Below are 17,434 nucleotides of genomic sequence, written 5' to 3'. Positions count from 1 at the left end.
ATTAGTTTGCCTGTTATCATGAGACTGGTCTTTATAGATTCCATGGATCATACAGAGAACATCGATTCCAGTTATGCCACTCTGCGTCGTGCCTAACAACGCCCCTTAGCTGTTATGAATTCACTGTAAATCATGGCTTCTTCGGGCTTATTGCTTCAATCAGAGATCTGTTATTTGTGCATGCTGATTAACTTTCTCAATTAGTGTTAATTTTTAGATAGTGTTTGAATATTTACAATGACAGGGAGTGTCTAAAATAGGCCCTGGAGCAGATTTGATATCATCATCATCATCATTCTGTCAAACAGCTGCTCACTAAAATACAAAGCTGATGAAATTCATATGACTGACAGAATCTTCCGTCACACCAGTATTTGTGAGCTGATAACAGAAGCTCAATACTGTCCGGTTCATCATATCTCTGGAAGTGTCTAGTGGCAGTGAAACTCATAGAGACTCTTGTGGAGGTCAGGGTCATGCCGTTGACCTCTGACCTCAGCGTTCACTGGGCTGATTGTTCTGATGTGTGGAGTCGGGTCAGTGGGTCAGTCAGGACCGTGGTCAGACTCAGTACAATCAAAAAGCGCTGAGGTAGTCAGTAGTGCACTGAAAGCCATGAGTTCATGACATTGACTGAAACTCAGCAGCATTTGCACAGTGCATTATCTAAACTCAGTGCTGGGGAGTAACTACTTACATGTAACAGTGTTACGTAACCTAATTACAAAGTAAATGTAACTGTAATCGGTTACAGTTACTGCAAAAAAATGTGTCAAAAAGCGCTGAGGTAGTCAGTAGTGCACTGAAAGCCATGAGTTCATGACATTGACTGAAACTCAGCAGCATTTGCACAGTGCATTATCTAAACTCAGTGCTGGGGAGTAACTACTTACATGTAACAGTGTTACGTAACCTAATTACAAAGTAAATGTAACTGTAATCGGTTACAGTTACTGCAAAAAAATGTGTCATTAAATTACAGTTACTTATGAAAATGTTAACGATTACAAAGGGGTTACATCTGAATACTACTTGTATTAATATTTACTATATCTTGTTATGATTTTAAATCTGTATTTAACCTCAGGGCGATCTCAAAGTAAAAAGGTGCTTAAGTCTGATTTTGTGGTGACTGTGCTTTAAAATTAAAGTATTATAATCTTAGGTCAAGAGATGAAGGATTTTGGAAGTTGGTTTAATTGCTTCTATTGTCCTTAATTGTTAGTTGCTTTGGATAAAAGTGTCTGCTAAATTTAAATGTAGAAAAGTAATCAAAAAGTAATGGCATATAATCAGTTACATTACTTTAACAAAAGTAATTGAAATAGTTACACTATACTTATTACATTTTAAATAGGGTAACTTGTAACCTGTAACCTATTACATTTCCAATGTTACCTTCCCAACACTGTCTGAACCATTTATCTCTTTATCCATCTCTGCATTTTTGTTGATGCTCCGAATCTTTACACGTTTAAAGTTTACAAACTTTTTTTCAAAGTGCTGTTTGAAATTGTTAAAAGGTTGTAGAAGGGTTTTGTAATTTTGTACATTATCAGTTAGAATGTTGTTTTTGATGACTAAAAGTGTGTGGCATTGCAGTGTGCTATGATGAAATATTGAATATTGAAAAAAATAAAAAAATAACGCTGCTCATATCTATTGAATACTTTTTAAAGACCCTATGAAATTGGCCTGTGATGCACACTGTAAAAATGAACTCCATTTTAATGATAAAAGCCTAAAAATCCTGTTAATTGCTTAACAGCAAGTTTCCATATTTTATACAGTGAAAAGCTGTACTAGGTAAATCATAGAAAATTATAATAATTACATTTCACGTCTTATTTTCACTGAAATCTGTAAATCCCACAGCTCACATTTGTTTTTTCATTGAAATAACTGCTTCCTCTTAGTTTGTCCTTCACATTTATGTACATTAGGGTTTTATGTTGTTAAATTAATATTTATTGCATTATTTTAGTGTTCTGTATTTGTGTGAAACACGTTTTGTACATTAGTAGTCACATTACCATTTAGTAATTTAAAATTAAACATGCACGGTTGAAATGTTCACAATATGCTCAATAAAAAATGCATAGGGTGAATATTCATTTCATGCTTACATTCAAATCTGGGGAAAAAAATTTATCTTTTGTGTTCCACAGAAAAAAAAGAAAGTCAGGTTTGGCGGTGAAGAGCATCTGCCACTGACAAATCAGCCATCTAAAGCCTATTCACTTTAGTGTATAAATTAAACAGCCCTTCAGTGCGTCCCAGTTCAGTACTTCCTGTTTGGAAATAATAAGAAAGGAAACTGCTTGTCAAGCTGTTTCGTGGGGTCTCTATTGTGCGTTCAGGTTTGATCAATGCACTGGGCAGAGTACTGTTGTTTAATCTGCTTTCATAAATGCAACCCTTTATTGTTTTCTAATATTGATGCTACAGACTCCATAAGTGTTGTAAAATCAGTGTAATGCACGGCCTCTCATAGCTTATGCTGTAATCTACAGTTGAGTGTCATTCTGTCAGTCCTGACTAAACAAAGGCCGTCTCACTCTACTGTATGTGTGAGTGCAGTTATTTATTCATGAAGTGTGAACACACACTCACGCAGCCGCAGTTTTTGTGATGTAACGTTTGGGGACTGGAAACATGCGCAGATTTCCTCTGTGTGCCCTCAACTGTGAGTATGTCTGCACATATTATAGCTCTATCAATAAACGCTAATAGAGCTGTGCAGGGCTGGAACAGAAGCGTATTGATTAATTCCTGTGAGTTTAACAGCCCATCTTTGGACCTGTCTGTCTGAAAACACTGAATCACTCGACTGAGGAAAAGCAGGATGTGACACTGTGGGGTTTAGCCGATGCTTTTATTTGTGCTTCTACACCCACTTTAAAATGAAATCAAATAAATAAAGCTTCCCGAAGAAACCGCATATTCTTTGAACTGTGTTTGTCAGCAGCATTGATGTGTGTAGAGTATGAGAGAAGCAGTGGGTAAAGCATATTCATTTGTGCTTGCTCACAAACCCCTAGCCCTGAGTCATATGTTGTGTACAGATGTGCTGGTGTTTTCATAAAGAGAGACCCAAGCTATGTTCACATCATGGACTAAATTTACTTGGCTAGTTGTTTTTGTTTTGTTTTTAAAAAAATATCAAAATGCAGTAGACACTGAAAAATGCACATGCCGCACCTGCACCAGGTAGCTTCATACCTCTAATGCTCACTCAGGCTGCACTCATTTAATGGAAAATACAGTACTATTGAGAAGTATTTAAAATATAAGAATCATGTGACGCTGAAGACTGGAGTAATGATGCTGAAAATTCAGCGCTGCATCACAGCAATCATTTTACAATATTCTGACATAGAAAGCAGTATGATCACACTTTATATTAGGGTATTAATGCATTTTTAAATACAATGTAAAAAGAAAGAAGAAGTGCATTTAATGTAAATACAGTGTAGTTTAAAACACTTGAGACAGAGTAGGTCCAACAATTAAAAATTCTAATAATATTTACAGTATTTTTGATCAAATAAATGCAGCCTTTTTCATCAACATTAATTCCAAGTGTTTAAACTGTGTGTTTGAAACATTCATGGGCAGAGCAGCACTGTCAGGGTGAGGTGATGCAGATGGAGCAGAGGTGGAGCATGCAGGACAGACACTGAAGCAAGCGCTGCATAATGCATGAGAAAAGCCTCTCACTGTTATGGGGCTGACGAGACGAGACAGTTAGAATGTTGTTTTGATGACTAAAAGTGTGGTGGCATTGCAGTGTGCTATGATGAAATATTGAATATTGAAAAAAATAAAAAAATAACGCTGCTCATATCTATTGAATACTTTTTAAAGACCCTATGAAATTGGCCTGTGATGCACACTGTAAAAATGAACTCCATTTTAATGATAAAAGCCTAAAAATCCTGTTAATTGCTTAACAGCAAGTTTCCATATTTTATACAGTGAAAAGCTGTACTAGGTAAATCATAGAAAATTATAATAATTACATTTCACGTCTTATTTTCACTGAAATCTGTAAATCCCACAGCTCACATTTGTTTTTTCATTGAAATAACTGCTTCCTCTTAGTTTGTCCTTCACATTTATGTACATTAGGGTTTTATGTTGTTAAATTAATATTTATTGCATTATTTTAGTGTTCTGTATTTGTGTGAAACACGTTTTGTACATTAGTAGTCACATTACCATTTAGTAATTTAAAATTAAACATGCACGGTTGAAATGTTCACAATATGCTCAATAAAAAATGCATAGGGTGAATATTCATTTCATGCTTACATTCAAATCTGGGGAAAAAAATTGATCTTTTGTGTTCCACAGAAAAAAAAGAAAGTCAGGTTTGGCGGTGAAGAGCATCTGCCACTGACAAATCAGCCATCTAAAGCCTATTCACTTTAGTGTATAAATTAAACAGCCCTTCAGTGCGTCCCAGTTCAGTACTTCCTGTTTGGAAATAATAAGAAAGGAAACTGCTTGTCAAGCTGTTTCGTGGGGTCTCTATTGTGCGTTCAGGTTTGATCAATGCACTGGGCAGAGTACTGTTGTTTAATCTGCTTTCATAAATGCAACCCTTTATTGTTTTCTAATATTGATGCTACAGACTCCATAAGTGTTGTAAAATCAGTGTAATGCACGGCCTCTCATAGCTTATGCTGTAATCTACAGTTGAGTGTCATTCTGTCAGTCCTGACTAAACAAAGGCCGTCTCACTCTACTGTATGTGTGAGTGCAGTTATTTATTCATGAAGTGTGAACACACACTCACGCAGCCGCAGTTTTTGTGATGTAACGTTTGGGGACTGGAAACATGCGCAGATTTCCTCTGTGTGCCCTCAACTGTGAGTATGTCTGCACATATTATAGCTCTATCAATAAACGCTAATAGAGCTGTGCAGGGCTGGAACAGAAGCGTATTGATTAATTCCTGTGAGTTTAACAGCCCATCTTTGGACCTGTCTGTCTGAAAACACTGAATCACTCGACTGAGGAACAGCAGGATGTGACACTGTGGGGTTTAGCCGATGCTTTTATTTGTGCTTCTACACCCACTTTAAAATGAAATCAAATAAATAAAGCTTCCCGAAGAAACCGCATATTCTTTGAACTGTGTTTGTCAGCAGCATTGATGTGTGTAGAGTATGAGAGAAGCAGTGGGTAAAGCATATTCATTTGTGCTTGCTCACAAACCCCTAGCCCTGAGTCATATGTTGTGTACAGATGTGCTGGTGTTTTCATAAAGAGAGACCCAAGCTATGTTCACATCATGGACTAAATTTACTTGGCTAGTTGTTTTTGTTTTGTTTTTAAAAAAATATCAAAATGCAGTAGACACTGAAAAATGCACATGCCGCACCTGCACCAGGTAGCTTCATACCTCTAATGCTCACTCAGGCTGCACTCATTTAATGGAAAATACAGTACTATTGAGAAGTATTTAAAATATAAGAATCATGTGACGCTGAAGACTGGAGTAATGATGCTGAAAATTCAGCGCTGCATCACAGCAATCATTTTACAATATTCTGACATAGAAAGCAGTATGATCACACTTTATATTAGGGTATTAATGCATTTTTAAATACAATGTAAAAAGAAAGAAGAAGTGCATTTAATGTAAATACAGTGTAGTTTAAAACACTTGAGACAGAGTAGGTCCAACAATTAAAAATTCTAATAATATTTACAGTATTTTTGATCAAATAAATGCAGCCTTTTTCATCAACATTAATTCCAAGTGTTTAAACTGTGTGTTTGAAACATTCATGGGCAGAGCAGCACTGTCAGGGTGAGGTGATGCAGATGGAGCAGAGGTGGAGCATGCAGGACAGACACTGAAGCAAGCGCTGCATAATGCATGAGAAAAGCCTCTCACTGTTATGGGGCTGACGAGACGAGAGGCGTGCGGATCCATGTGCAAGCTTTTATTAATAAACAGTCAAAAACACAGGCAAGGTCGAACAACAGCAAACGGGTATGGCACAGGCAAGACAAAAGAGCAATTCTAAATGGGCTTGAGTGAGACGACAGCAAACGTAATCCAGAGGGCTTGACAAGAGGGCTAATCCGTAAACGTGAGCATAAGGCCAGGCGAGGAGCAAACACAGTCCGAAACAGCAAGCAAAGGGTTAAACCAAGATACGTGGCAAGAATCAGGAACCAGGAAAACAGGCAAGGCAAGGCAAGACTATGACTAGATTGTGAAAACTAGGGCAGGCTCCGTAAAGTAGCTATCAAAGTGATAAACGCTAAACAATACTCGGCATTGAATGGTGGTGTGAGACTGATTTATATAGTGTGTGTTATTGGTAGTAGCTGTGTGTGATTGGTTTCAGGTGAGCTTGTGATTAGTGCAATGGATTATGGGAAATGTAGTCCAGGGTGATGTTGAACAGTCTGTGAATTGTGAGAGTCCATGTGGCGAGCGGGTGACCTCTGGTGGTGAGAGAACGGAAGTTTATAGACCGGATTTGTGACATAGTCCACCCCAAGCAGCGGCTTCCAGGAGGGCGGTGGAGCGGAGGCGGAACAGGGGGAGGGATGGAGGGCTAGGTCCACGTGGAAGTGAAGAGACCGGGGACTGAGGCAGAGTTGGCAGAGCAAAGCACCAAGGCCGAACCGGCGAAGCAGGAAGCCAGGGCGGAGCAGAGAACCAGGGTGGAGCCGGCAGAGCAGGTGGAGCTGAGGACCACCACAGCTGAGCAGATGGGTCCAAAGATCTCCATGGCGGAGCAGAAGACCACCAGAGCAGGACAGGAGACCACCAGGCCGGAGCAGACTGAGCAGAAGACCACCACAGAGGAGCAGAAGACCACAAGACCACCACGACGGAGCAGACTGGACAGAAGCCCACCAGGGCGGAGCAGACGGGACTGGAGCCAACCAGGGCAGAGCAGAAGACCACCAGGCCGGAGCAGACGAAGCAGATGCCAACCATGGCGGAGCAGAAGACCACCAGGCCGGAACAGACAGAGCAGAAGCCCACCAGGGCGGAGCAAATGAAGCAGAAGCCCCCCCGGGATGGAGCAGAAGACATCACGGCAGAGCAGACTGATCAGGAGACCATGGTCAAGACTGAGACCTAGGAAGAGCAGAGACAGACAACACAGACAGAGTATTCATGGCCCCAAGGACCGAGGCAGGCAACACAACGGGTTTGGTCTCCTTAAAGATAATGGGGTGGACAGACAGTTCAAAATCAGATACATTAGGAAGAACCGGAGGGGCAGACAGTTTGTAATTAAACTCATAGACTGAAACTGGCAAGGCAGATAGTTCGTAATTGGGTCCATTAAATGTAACTGAACAGACAGACAGATCATAAACATGCTCAATGACCGAACCTGGACATGCAGACAGTTCATAAACAGGCTCATTGACTGAAACCAAATTGGCAGCTGGCATAACATCAGATAAGTTAACTGGGACCTCACTGGCAGACAGTTCAACATTGGAATCATTGGCAAACACTGGTTGAGTTGACAGTTCACACACAGGGTCATTGGTGAAAACTGGACAGACAGGAACATCATCAGACACATTGACTCACGAGGATTAATGGGAACTGGATTGGCTAAACAGACAGATGGTTCAAAATCAGACATATTACTTGAAATTAGTGGACAGACAATTCAAGAACAGATTCATGGGTTGACACTGTGTGGACAGACCATTCATTATTTAACTCCTTGACTGAGACTGGCAAGACAGATAGTTCAGAATTAGACACACTTGGGGAAACAGAACAAGCAGACAGTTCCTGAATAATCTTTATGGCAGTGACAGGGTTAACGGGAAGGACATGGGGTGAATTAATAGTTTCTGGGCTCGTGACAGGTAGGGTTAAAGGTTTAAAGGCAGAGTTTTTGGCTGTGACAGACCGTTCACAATCAACCACCATGGCTGGTTCAGAACAGGACAAGAGTACAGAGATGGCCTTCTCTGCTGGTTCATAATAGGCAGAGAGTTCATAGGTGGCCTCCTTGTCCGGAACAGGACAGGCAAAGAGTTTGCAGATGGCCTCCATAGCCATGACAGGACAGGCAGAGAGTTCACAGACGGCCTCCATAGCCGTGACAGGACAGGCAGAGAGTTCACAAGTGGATACTACTGACACCTCTGGAGGTTCTGCAGTGGATGCCGCCACCTCTGGAGGTTCTACAGCAATACCATCAGGAAACAGGGAGAGTTCATTAACATTCTCCTTAACAAGACAGGTACAGAGTTCAGCAACGGTCCCTTTGACCGTGACAGGACAGACTGAAAGTGCATTGCTGGGCGCCACCACCATACCAGGAGCCAACGCGAGCACCGCCACCACGGAGGGTTCTGCAGCCTCAGCCGCCACCTCTGGAGGACCTAGAGCGAGCACCGCCATCTCTGGAAGTTCTGTGGTAGTGTATGCAGCCCAAACACACCAAAAAGTGATCCCCATCATGGGAAGCGCTTCAGACAGGGGAATCAGTTCAGGAACAGGAGGGCTAGAGTGAGTGGGTTTGGGGATACCAGCTGCGCGTGCAGACACCAGCGGTGCATCCCTCACACTGGATACCAGACTGGGATACCGAAGGGCTGAACTTGATAATCTGGGTGTAACAGACAGGACGTGAAGTGACTCTGGATGATCAGCTGTGATGTGACGTGACTCTGGACGAACAGCCGAGGCGTGACGTGACTCTGGACGAACAGCCGAGACTTGACTTGCCTCAGGAAGATCAGCCGTGACTTGACTTGCCTCAGGAAGATCAGCCGTGACTTGACTTGACTTGACTCAGGAAGATCAGCCGTGACTTGACTTGACTCAGGAAGATCAGCCGTGACTTGACTTGACTCAGGAAGATCAGCGCGTGCAGACACCAGCGGTGCATCCCTCACACTGGATACCAGACTGGGATACCGAAGGGCTGAACTTGATAATCTGGGTGTAACAGACAGGACGTGACGTGACTCTGGATGATCAGCTGTGATGTGACGTGACTCTGGACGAACAGCCGAGACGTGACGTGACTCTGGACGAACAGCCGAGACTTGACTTGCCTCAGGAAGATCAGCCGTGACTTGACTTGACTCAGGAAGATCAGCCGTGACTTGACTTGACTCAGGAAGATCAGCCGTGACTTGACTTGACTCAGGAAGATCAGCCGTGACTTGACTTGACTCAGGAAGATCAGCCGTGACTTGACTTGACTCAGGAAGATCAGCCGTGACTTGACTTGACTCAGGAAGATCAGCCGTGACTTGACTTGACTCAGGAAGATCAGCGGTGACATGCGCTGACTCACGAAAATCAGAGACTCATGACGATCAGCCGTGACTTGACTAGACTCATGAAGATCAACGGTGACATGAGCTGACTCAGGAAAATCAGCCGTGTCTTGACTTGATTCAGGATCGGCAGCTGTGACATAAAGAGGCGCTGTTGTGTCCGCCATTTTGTGAGCGTGCTCTAGTGTGGCCACCATTACACGAGTGAGTGCGGGGTTGCGTTCCTCCATGACACCCTCAGTGAACATTGAACCAACAGTCAACAAAGCATAATCCATAAACTGACTGAGAGATGAGCGGGGACCTTCACGGATTAAACGTGATTTGAGCGGCTGATTAATGCCCTCACAAAAGAAGTCTATGAGTACACAGTCCGGCAGATCAGAAAAATAAGCAAAGTTCAGATACTCTTGAATATAGTCCTCGAGTGATCGTGTGCCCTGTTTGAGGGCTAATAACAGTCTTGCAATGTCCATACCTGGCCAGTGTCCACTTGAAAAGCCGCTGGATCCTTGTGTGGCCGAGTATTCTGTTACGGGGCTGACGAGACAAGAGGCGTGCGGATCCATGTGCAAGCTTTTATTCTAGAACAAAGTCAAAACAAGCAAGGATCAGATAATGGCAAACAGGTATATTGAGTGCAAGGCACAAGAGTAGTCCAGTGAACGGGCGTGGTTGAGCTCCGGCGAACAATGTCCAAACAGGGTAATCCAGAGGGCTTGACAAGAGGGGTAATCCGTAAACGTGAGCATAAGGCCAGGCGAGGAGCAAACACAGTCTGAAACAGCAAGCAAAGGGTTAAACCAAGACACGTGGCAAGAATCAGGAATCAGGAAAACAGGCAAGGCAAGACTATGACTAGATTATGAAAACTAGGGCAGGCTCCGTAAAGTAGCTATCAGCTATCAAAGTGATAAACGCTAAACAATACTCAGCGTTGAATGGTGGTGTGAGACTGATTTATATAGTGTGTGTTATTGGTAGCAGCTGTGTGTGATTGGTTTCAGGTGAGCTTGTGATTAGTGCAATGAAGCATGGGAAATGTAGTCCAGGGTGATGTGTAACAGTCTGTGTATTAACCGAGTCCATGTGGCGAGCGGGTAACCTCTGGTGGTGAGAGAACGGAAGTTTATAGACCGGATTCGTGACACTCACTGTGCACAAGTAGATTTCCTTGTGCACATGCATCAGGCCTAAAAATGGCACTTATGCTTTAAGATATACTCGGTGTTCACAACATATTGACTTCTGTAATGAGACACATTTGTGAGTGAAGCTGAGTATAAATGCTGAGCAATTGAGAGTCACTGTATGATTATATGTGACCCTGGAGCACAAAACCAGTCATAAGTGTCAATTTTCTGAAATTGAGCTGAATAAATAAGCTTTGCATTGATGTATAGTTTGTTAGGATAGGACAATATTTGGCCGAGATACAACTATTTGACAGTCTGTGTAGTGGGAGAGTCCATGTGGCGAGCGGGTAACCTCTGGTGGTGAGAGAACGGAAGTTTATAGACCGGATTCGTGGCACTCACTGTGCACAAGTAGATTTCCTTGTGCACATGCATCAGGCCTAAAAATGGCACTTATGCTTTAAGATATACTCGGTGCTCACAACATATTGACTTCTGTAATGAGACACATTTGTGAGTGAAGCTGAGTATAAATGCTGAGCAATTGAGAGTCACTGTATGATTATATGTGACCCTGGAGCACAAAACCAGTCATAAGTGTCAATTTTCTGAAATTGAGCTGAATAAATAAGCTTTGCATTGATGTATAGTTTGTTAGGATAGGACAATATTTGGCCGAGATACAACTATTTGAAAATCTGGAATCTGAGGGTACAAAAAAATCTAAATATTGAGAAAATCATCTTTAAAGTTGTCCAAATGAAGTTCTTAGCAATGCATATTACTAATCAAAAATTAAGTTCTGATATATTTACGGTAGGAAATTTACTAAATATCTTCATTGAACATGATCTTTACTTAATATCCTAATGATTTTTGGCATAAAAGAAAAATGTATAATTTTGACCCATACAATGTATTTTTGGCTATTGCTACAAATATACCTGTGCTGCTTATGACTGCTTCTGTGCTTGGGTCACATATCTCACTGCAGAATGGGGGAGGTATGTCTCTCTCTCGCTTGAAGAAAAGAGAGACTCAATATAGAAGATATTTCTGAATTCAATTTCTCATGAGGTCTTTCTGTCTGTTCCTCACCGAGCTGATTTATTCGCGGTGATTAATATCAAGCTTATAGTGATCCTGAAGAAAGTATTTTCCAGTGGTTAGATTTGAGTTCATGTATCCGGGTCTCATTCCTCAGAGTGTCAGATGAATTGTTTTCATTGGTTGTGTGTTTCAGGACCGCAAGCTGACAAAGGTGGAGAGGCAGCGCTTTAAAGAGGAGGCTGAGATGTTGAAGGGTCTCCAGCACCCAAACATCGTGCGATTCTATGATTTCTGGGAGTCTCCGCTGAAGGGGAAGAAGTGCATCGTGCTGGTCACAGAGCTCATGACGTCAGGCACGCTCAAAACGTGAGGAGCGCTCTCACGGACCTCAATAGAGTCACAGTCTGAGCTGCAGTCCAGTGTGGCAGGAAAGCAGCAGTTCAAAGTTTGGTGCTTTTTATGAAATCATGATAGGCAAAAGTTCAGGCTTTTATGAAATAAAAACTGTGAAATAGAAGCTTAAAAATGGTCAAGCCTCACTCAACTCACAACTTACAAGTTGTTTCTCTCCAAGGAAGTGATGCCAACTTTATCATTTAATGATTTGTGATTTATGAGCATCCATTTAAAGGTACAGTGGTCAAAATAACACAGTGAGTAGTAACTTGAGGGACACACTAAAAACCTTTATTTTAATTGTTAAATTAAATTTAATAGCTGAAAGAATACATTACAGGGAATTATTACTTATATACTTATTGTGGAAGAAAAAGAGAAAATAGAAATCAATCAAAATCAAATTGAAAATTGATTTTTAAATGCTGTAAAATTTTTCAAATTATTATTATTATTATTATTTTTTTACCTTGTAACAATGTTGAATTCAGATGAGGTTGTTGATGACAGACAGCTTTAAAATATATTGTTCAGCATTTCAGGGCAATAAGATCCTGATCTTGTTGAGGAATGAGGAATGACCTGCCATGTAGTTAAGGACACTTCATATAAAGTCATGTGACCGCTTCTTTGAGAGGGAGAGTTCTGGAGTCGCCACTGTTACACACACATGAAGTGTTTGCAGTTGAGGTTTATGCAAAATAGCAGTAATGTGTTTTGTTTTCTCCAGGTATCTGAAGCGCTTCAAGGTGATGAAACCCAAAGTGTTGCGCAGCTGGTGTCGTCAGATCCTCAAAGGCCTGCACTTCCTTCACACACGCACTCCTCCCATCATCCACCGGGACCTGAAGTGTGACAACATCTTCATCACGGGGCCCACGGGCAGCGTGAAGATCGGAGACCTGGGTCTGGCCACCCTCAAAAGAGCCTCCTTCGCCAAGAGTGTGATCGGTGAGACAGCAGTCCACTCATATCCAGTTTTTCTGGATTAACATACACTACACATAACGTTTTTCAACAGTAAGATTTTTTATGTTTTTTAAAGAAGTCTCTTCTGCTCACCAAGCCTGCATTTATTTGATCCAAAATACTGCAAAAGCAGTAACATTGTGAAACATTTTTACTATTTAATATAACCCTTTTCTATGTGAAAATCTGTTAAATCTGCTGTATTTTCAGCATCATTCCTCCAGTCTTCAGTGTCACATGATCTTCAGAAATCATTCTAATATGCTGATTTGCTGCTCAAGAAACATCTTTGATTATTAGTATTATTATTATCGATATTTAAAGCAGTTGAGTAAAAAATTTTCAGGATTCTTTGATGAATAGAAAGATCCAAAAATCAGCATTTATCTGAAATAAAAAGCTTTTGTAACATTATACACTATTCCATTCACTATACCAGCTTTTTTTTGGGGGGGTTATAGAAGTGAATACTTTTATTTAGGAAGTATGCTTTAAATTGATCAAAAGTGATGATAACGACATTTATAATGTTACAAAAGATTTCCATTTCAGGTAAATGCTATTCTTCTGACTTCTATTCATCAAAGAAACTTGAAAAATATATATTTAGTTGTTTTCAACATAATAATAATAATAATAATAATAATAATAATAATACATATTTTTGAGAAGCAAATCAGAGTATTAGAATGATTTCTGAAGAATCACGTGAATGGAGTAATGACGCTGAAAATTCAGCTTTGAAATCACAGGAATAAACTACATTTTAAAATATATTCAAATAGAAAACAGTTATTTTAAATGGTAAAAAAATATTTCAAAATGTTACTGTCTGTGCTGTGCTTTGGATCAAATAAATGCAGGCTTCTTTAAAAAATATAAAAAATCTTACAGTTCAAAAACTTTTGACTAGTAGTGTACAGTGTTCCTTTATTAATTATTCTGGTTCATTTGACTTTGCTTTCAGATACCAATGCTCATTTTACCACATTCAAACCCCTTTCACAGATTTCCCCCAATATTAGTGCAGATGCAAAAAACAAAAAAGCAGATCCAAGATACCTTGAAGGACCTATCTGAGCGGTAAGACTCAAACCACTGGAATGTGGTACCTGAGATGCCCTTTGCCAATAGGGTTGACAGGAGGATCTGGTGGTTAACCTTGTCAAAAGCAGTGGACAGATCCAGCAAAATAAGTATAGAAGATTTGGAAGCCGCTCTTGCCAGTCTTAGGGCTTCAACAACTGAGAGCAAGGCAGTCTCGGTCGAATGTCCACTTCTGAAGCCAGATTGGTTGCTGTCCAGGAGGTTGTTCTGTGTGAGAAAGGCAGAGACTTGGTTGAACACAGCTCGTTCAAGTGTTTTTGCAATGAAAGGAAGAAGGGAAACTGGTCTGTATTTCTTTAAAAGAGATGGGTTAAGAGTGGGTTTCTTAAGAAGTGGGGTTATACGAACCTGTTTAAATCAGGGGTTAAAGCAAAAAAAAAAATCCTGAGCCTGAACTTTCTTCCGGGGGTTGCGTGGGCGGACACATATACAGGGTTATTTTGCAAAAAAAAAAAGAACATTATTTGAAAATGATTTTCCTTGAAACTAACTAGTAACATATCTGCCCTTGCCATTAGCCATTGACAGGCTCAGACTACAGATTATGGTGGGCTATTTGAAACAGCAATTCCAGGAAAGGTTACTCACTTTAATGCAAACTTATGTAACATTTAGGATGCTTTTGATATCAAGTTTTGCTGGTTAGATTTGTCCTTGACAGGGCACTGTTACGGTGCGACAGGAACGAGAGATGTGCGGATCCATTTGCAAAGCTTTATTTCAAAGACGTGGTCAAAACAGGCAAGGGTCAGACAATGGCCCTCAGTTATATAGTGGGCAAGACACAAGAGTAGTCCAGTGAACGGGCGAGGTCGATCTCCTGCGAAACAATGTCCAAACTGGGTAATCCACAGGGTTAATCCGAAACACAGGCTTTGGTCCAGGGGAGGGGTAATCAGTATCCGAACAGGGCGAGATGAGAGGGGTAATCCAGGATACACAGGCAAGAATCAGAACACGAGAAAACAGGCAAGGCAAGACTATGACTAGACTATGGAAACTAGAACTATAAATTTTGACAGGGAACTGGCTCCGTAATGTAGCTATCACTAGGTGAGCAATATATGCTAAACAATACTCGCCAGTTTGAGAAGGATCTGAGTGGGTGTAATATAGTGTGTGAGTGATTTGTTACAGCGGTGTGCAATCAGTGCAATGGATGATGGGAAATGTAGTCCAGAGTGACATGCAACAGTCTGTGTAATGTGAAAATCAATATAATGGAAGGGTGACCTCTGGTGGCAAGTAGATGGAAGTCCATGGACAGGATTCGTGACAGGTACAAGATGACCTACAATTTAAAACATGAAATTTCTGAAATTGTTTTGTTCAAAAGAAATAATAGTAAATTAAATACTAGGAAATGAATATAAAATAGGAAATATACAAAGACAGTTTACTACAGAAAACTACAGTTCAGTTCAATTAACAACAGCAAAATAAAATGCTCCAAGAACTGGTAACTTAAACAAGGTTCGTACAGATACTGCAAAATTAAATTCCAGGACTTTCAAGGACTTTTCAAGCACTACTCTTTTGGTTTTAAAGGACTAAAATCAGATCTTACTTATCACTTATCAAAAAATATTGTTATTGTCTTTCAAATTCTAATATATAAACTAATAAAACATATGGTACGAATAAAGTGCAGCACATGCAAAGAATGCAATGACTGTGGCAACTTTAACATTTGAAAGGATACTATGGCAAAGTTATCGCTTTCATAATTCAAACTGATTTTTTTTTCACGAGTATATGATTGACCTGAAGAATGAAAGCTAGGCTATATCATACACTTGGAAAATTATGAGCTATATCACCGCTTATCAACACTAGGGGTGTGACAATAAACTTAGCTCATGAGATGAGACAAAATGCATATACTTATATTGGCTCAAATAAAGTATCAAGTATAAAGTAACTGTTAAATAAATAATGTAATATGCATATAGTATAACAAATACCTGCAGAGGGCACCAACGGCCTGGTTTAAATCCATTTAATTTCAATATTTGGCCATATGCAAAGTGAGAAACTTTTATTTTAATAAAATAAATCGCATATTTAGAAATATGTTGATGTATTCTGTGTTGGCATAGGTTTATAAATGACTTAAGTTACAAATTAAGTAAGATAACGCACAGTTTTCCCAGATGAACGTTAAGCAACCCAAACTCACCGCATATGCAGAGGAAGAGTTTAGCCCCTTTCACATATACAGTCTTCACTGGTAAATTGCCATTAAGAGATCATGTGTGAACAGGACCTTTTCAAAACTACAGGTAAATTTATTCTGCCAATCATATCGTTCTTATGGAGATGACGTGATTACTCTGAGCTGTTTACAAAGCTCCGTTAATTATATAGAAAATAGCTTTTCTATATAAATATGGCTCTAGATGGAAATCTTTGACCATTGCGCCTCGCAGCTTTTTCAGAATGTATCGTGCTCATCAGCTGCAACTCTGTAGTTGGATACTATTATGCGCGTCTCATGTTTATAGGACCAAAAATGTCTGATTGGCTAGTAATGTTAGTTTGGTTTAGAGTGAAAGCTGTGTTCCTCTCATACATTGGTAGGCGAACTCATTAACTTGTGATATCAACAAGTTTTTTTTTAATGTAGGAGGACTATCTTATTTTCACTCAGCTAAACGCCACACGCCGGAGATCCGGCACGGTGCCGGAGAACTTTAAGCCCTGTTAAATGTTGAGGGAAAAACACCAGTGTGAAGGGATCTGTTAATGATGTGAGTGAGTGCAGGTACAACTGCAGGAGAAATGGCTTGAAGGAGATGAGATGGAATAGGATCAAGCGGATAGGATGATTGGAAAGGATGAGTTTGGAGACTTCTGCCTCAGAGAGTGAAGAGAAGGATGAAAACGAGTATATGTTTGCTGGTAAGATGTGTTTGACAGTTTGTGGTGTGGAAAATTGTGCACTGATGGTTTTAATTTTATTAATGAAGAAAGTGGCAAAGTCGTCAGCTGTTAGAGTTGATGAAGGAGGGGGAGGAGGAGGACAAAGGAGGGAGGAAAATGTTTTAAAGAGCATGCAAGAGTTAGGCGAATTGTTAATTTTGTTACGATAGTATGTCCTTTTAGCAGTGGAGGCATTAGCAGAGAATGAAGAGAGGAGTGACTGATACACATTAAGGTCAGTAGGATTTTGTGATTTTCGCCATACTCTTTCTGCAGCCCTGAGCTTAGAACGATGTTTTCAGGAGACCATCAGACAGCCAAGGGGCAGAAGAGGTGGTACGAGCTGGCCTGGAAGACAAGGGGCAGAAGAGGTGGTACGAGCTGGCCTGGAAGACAAGGGGCAGAAGAGGTGGTACGAGCTGGCCTGGAAGACAAGGGGCAGAAGAGGTGGTACGAGCTGGCCTGGAAGACAAGGGGCAGAAGAGGTGGTACGAGCTGGCCTGGAAGACAAGGGGCAGAAGAGGTGGTACGAGCTGGCCTGGAAGACAAGGGGCAGA

At 40.7% G+C, this 17,434-nt stretch overlaps 1 protein-coding gene across 1 annotated transcript in view; it reads left to right on the top strand.

The window, feature by feature from the left end:
• Positions 1–17,434, top strand: part of LOC107548737 (serine/threonine-protein kinase WNK2-like) — a 54,023-nt gene that overhangs the window by 8,462 nt on the left and 28,127 nt on the right. Inside the window, exons 3-4 of the mRNA XM_016229538.1 lie at positions 11,677–11,849; positions 12,610–12,856. Coding sequence (XP_016085024.1) covers positions 11,677–11,849; positions 12,610–12,856 — 420 coding nt within the window. The remainder of the gene's footprint in view (positions 1–11,676; positions 11,850–12,609; positions 12,857–17,434) is intronic.

The sequence above is a fragment of the Sinocyclocheilus grahami genome, unplaced genomic scaffold, assembly GCF_001515645.1.
Source record: "Sinocyclocheilus grahami isolate Dianchi unplaced genomic scaffold, SAMN03320097.WGS_v1.1 scaffold354.1, whole genome shotgun sequence".
Lineage (NCBI taxonomy): Eukaryota > Metazoa > Chordata > Actinopteri > Cypriniformes > Cyprinidae > Sinocyclocheilus > Sinocyclocheilus grahami.
This window is presented reverse-complemented; position numbering and strand designations above follow the sequence as displayed.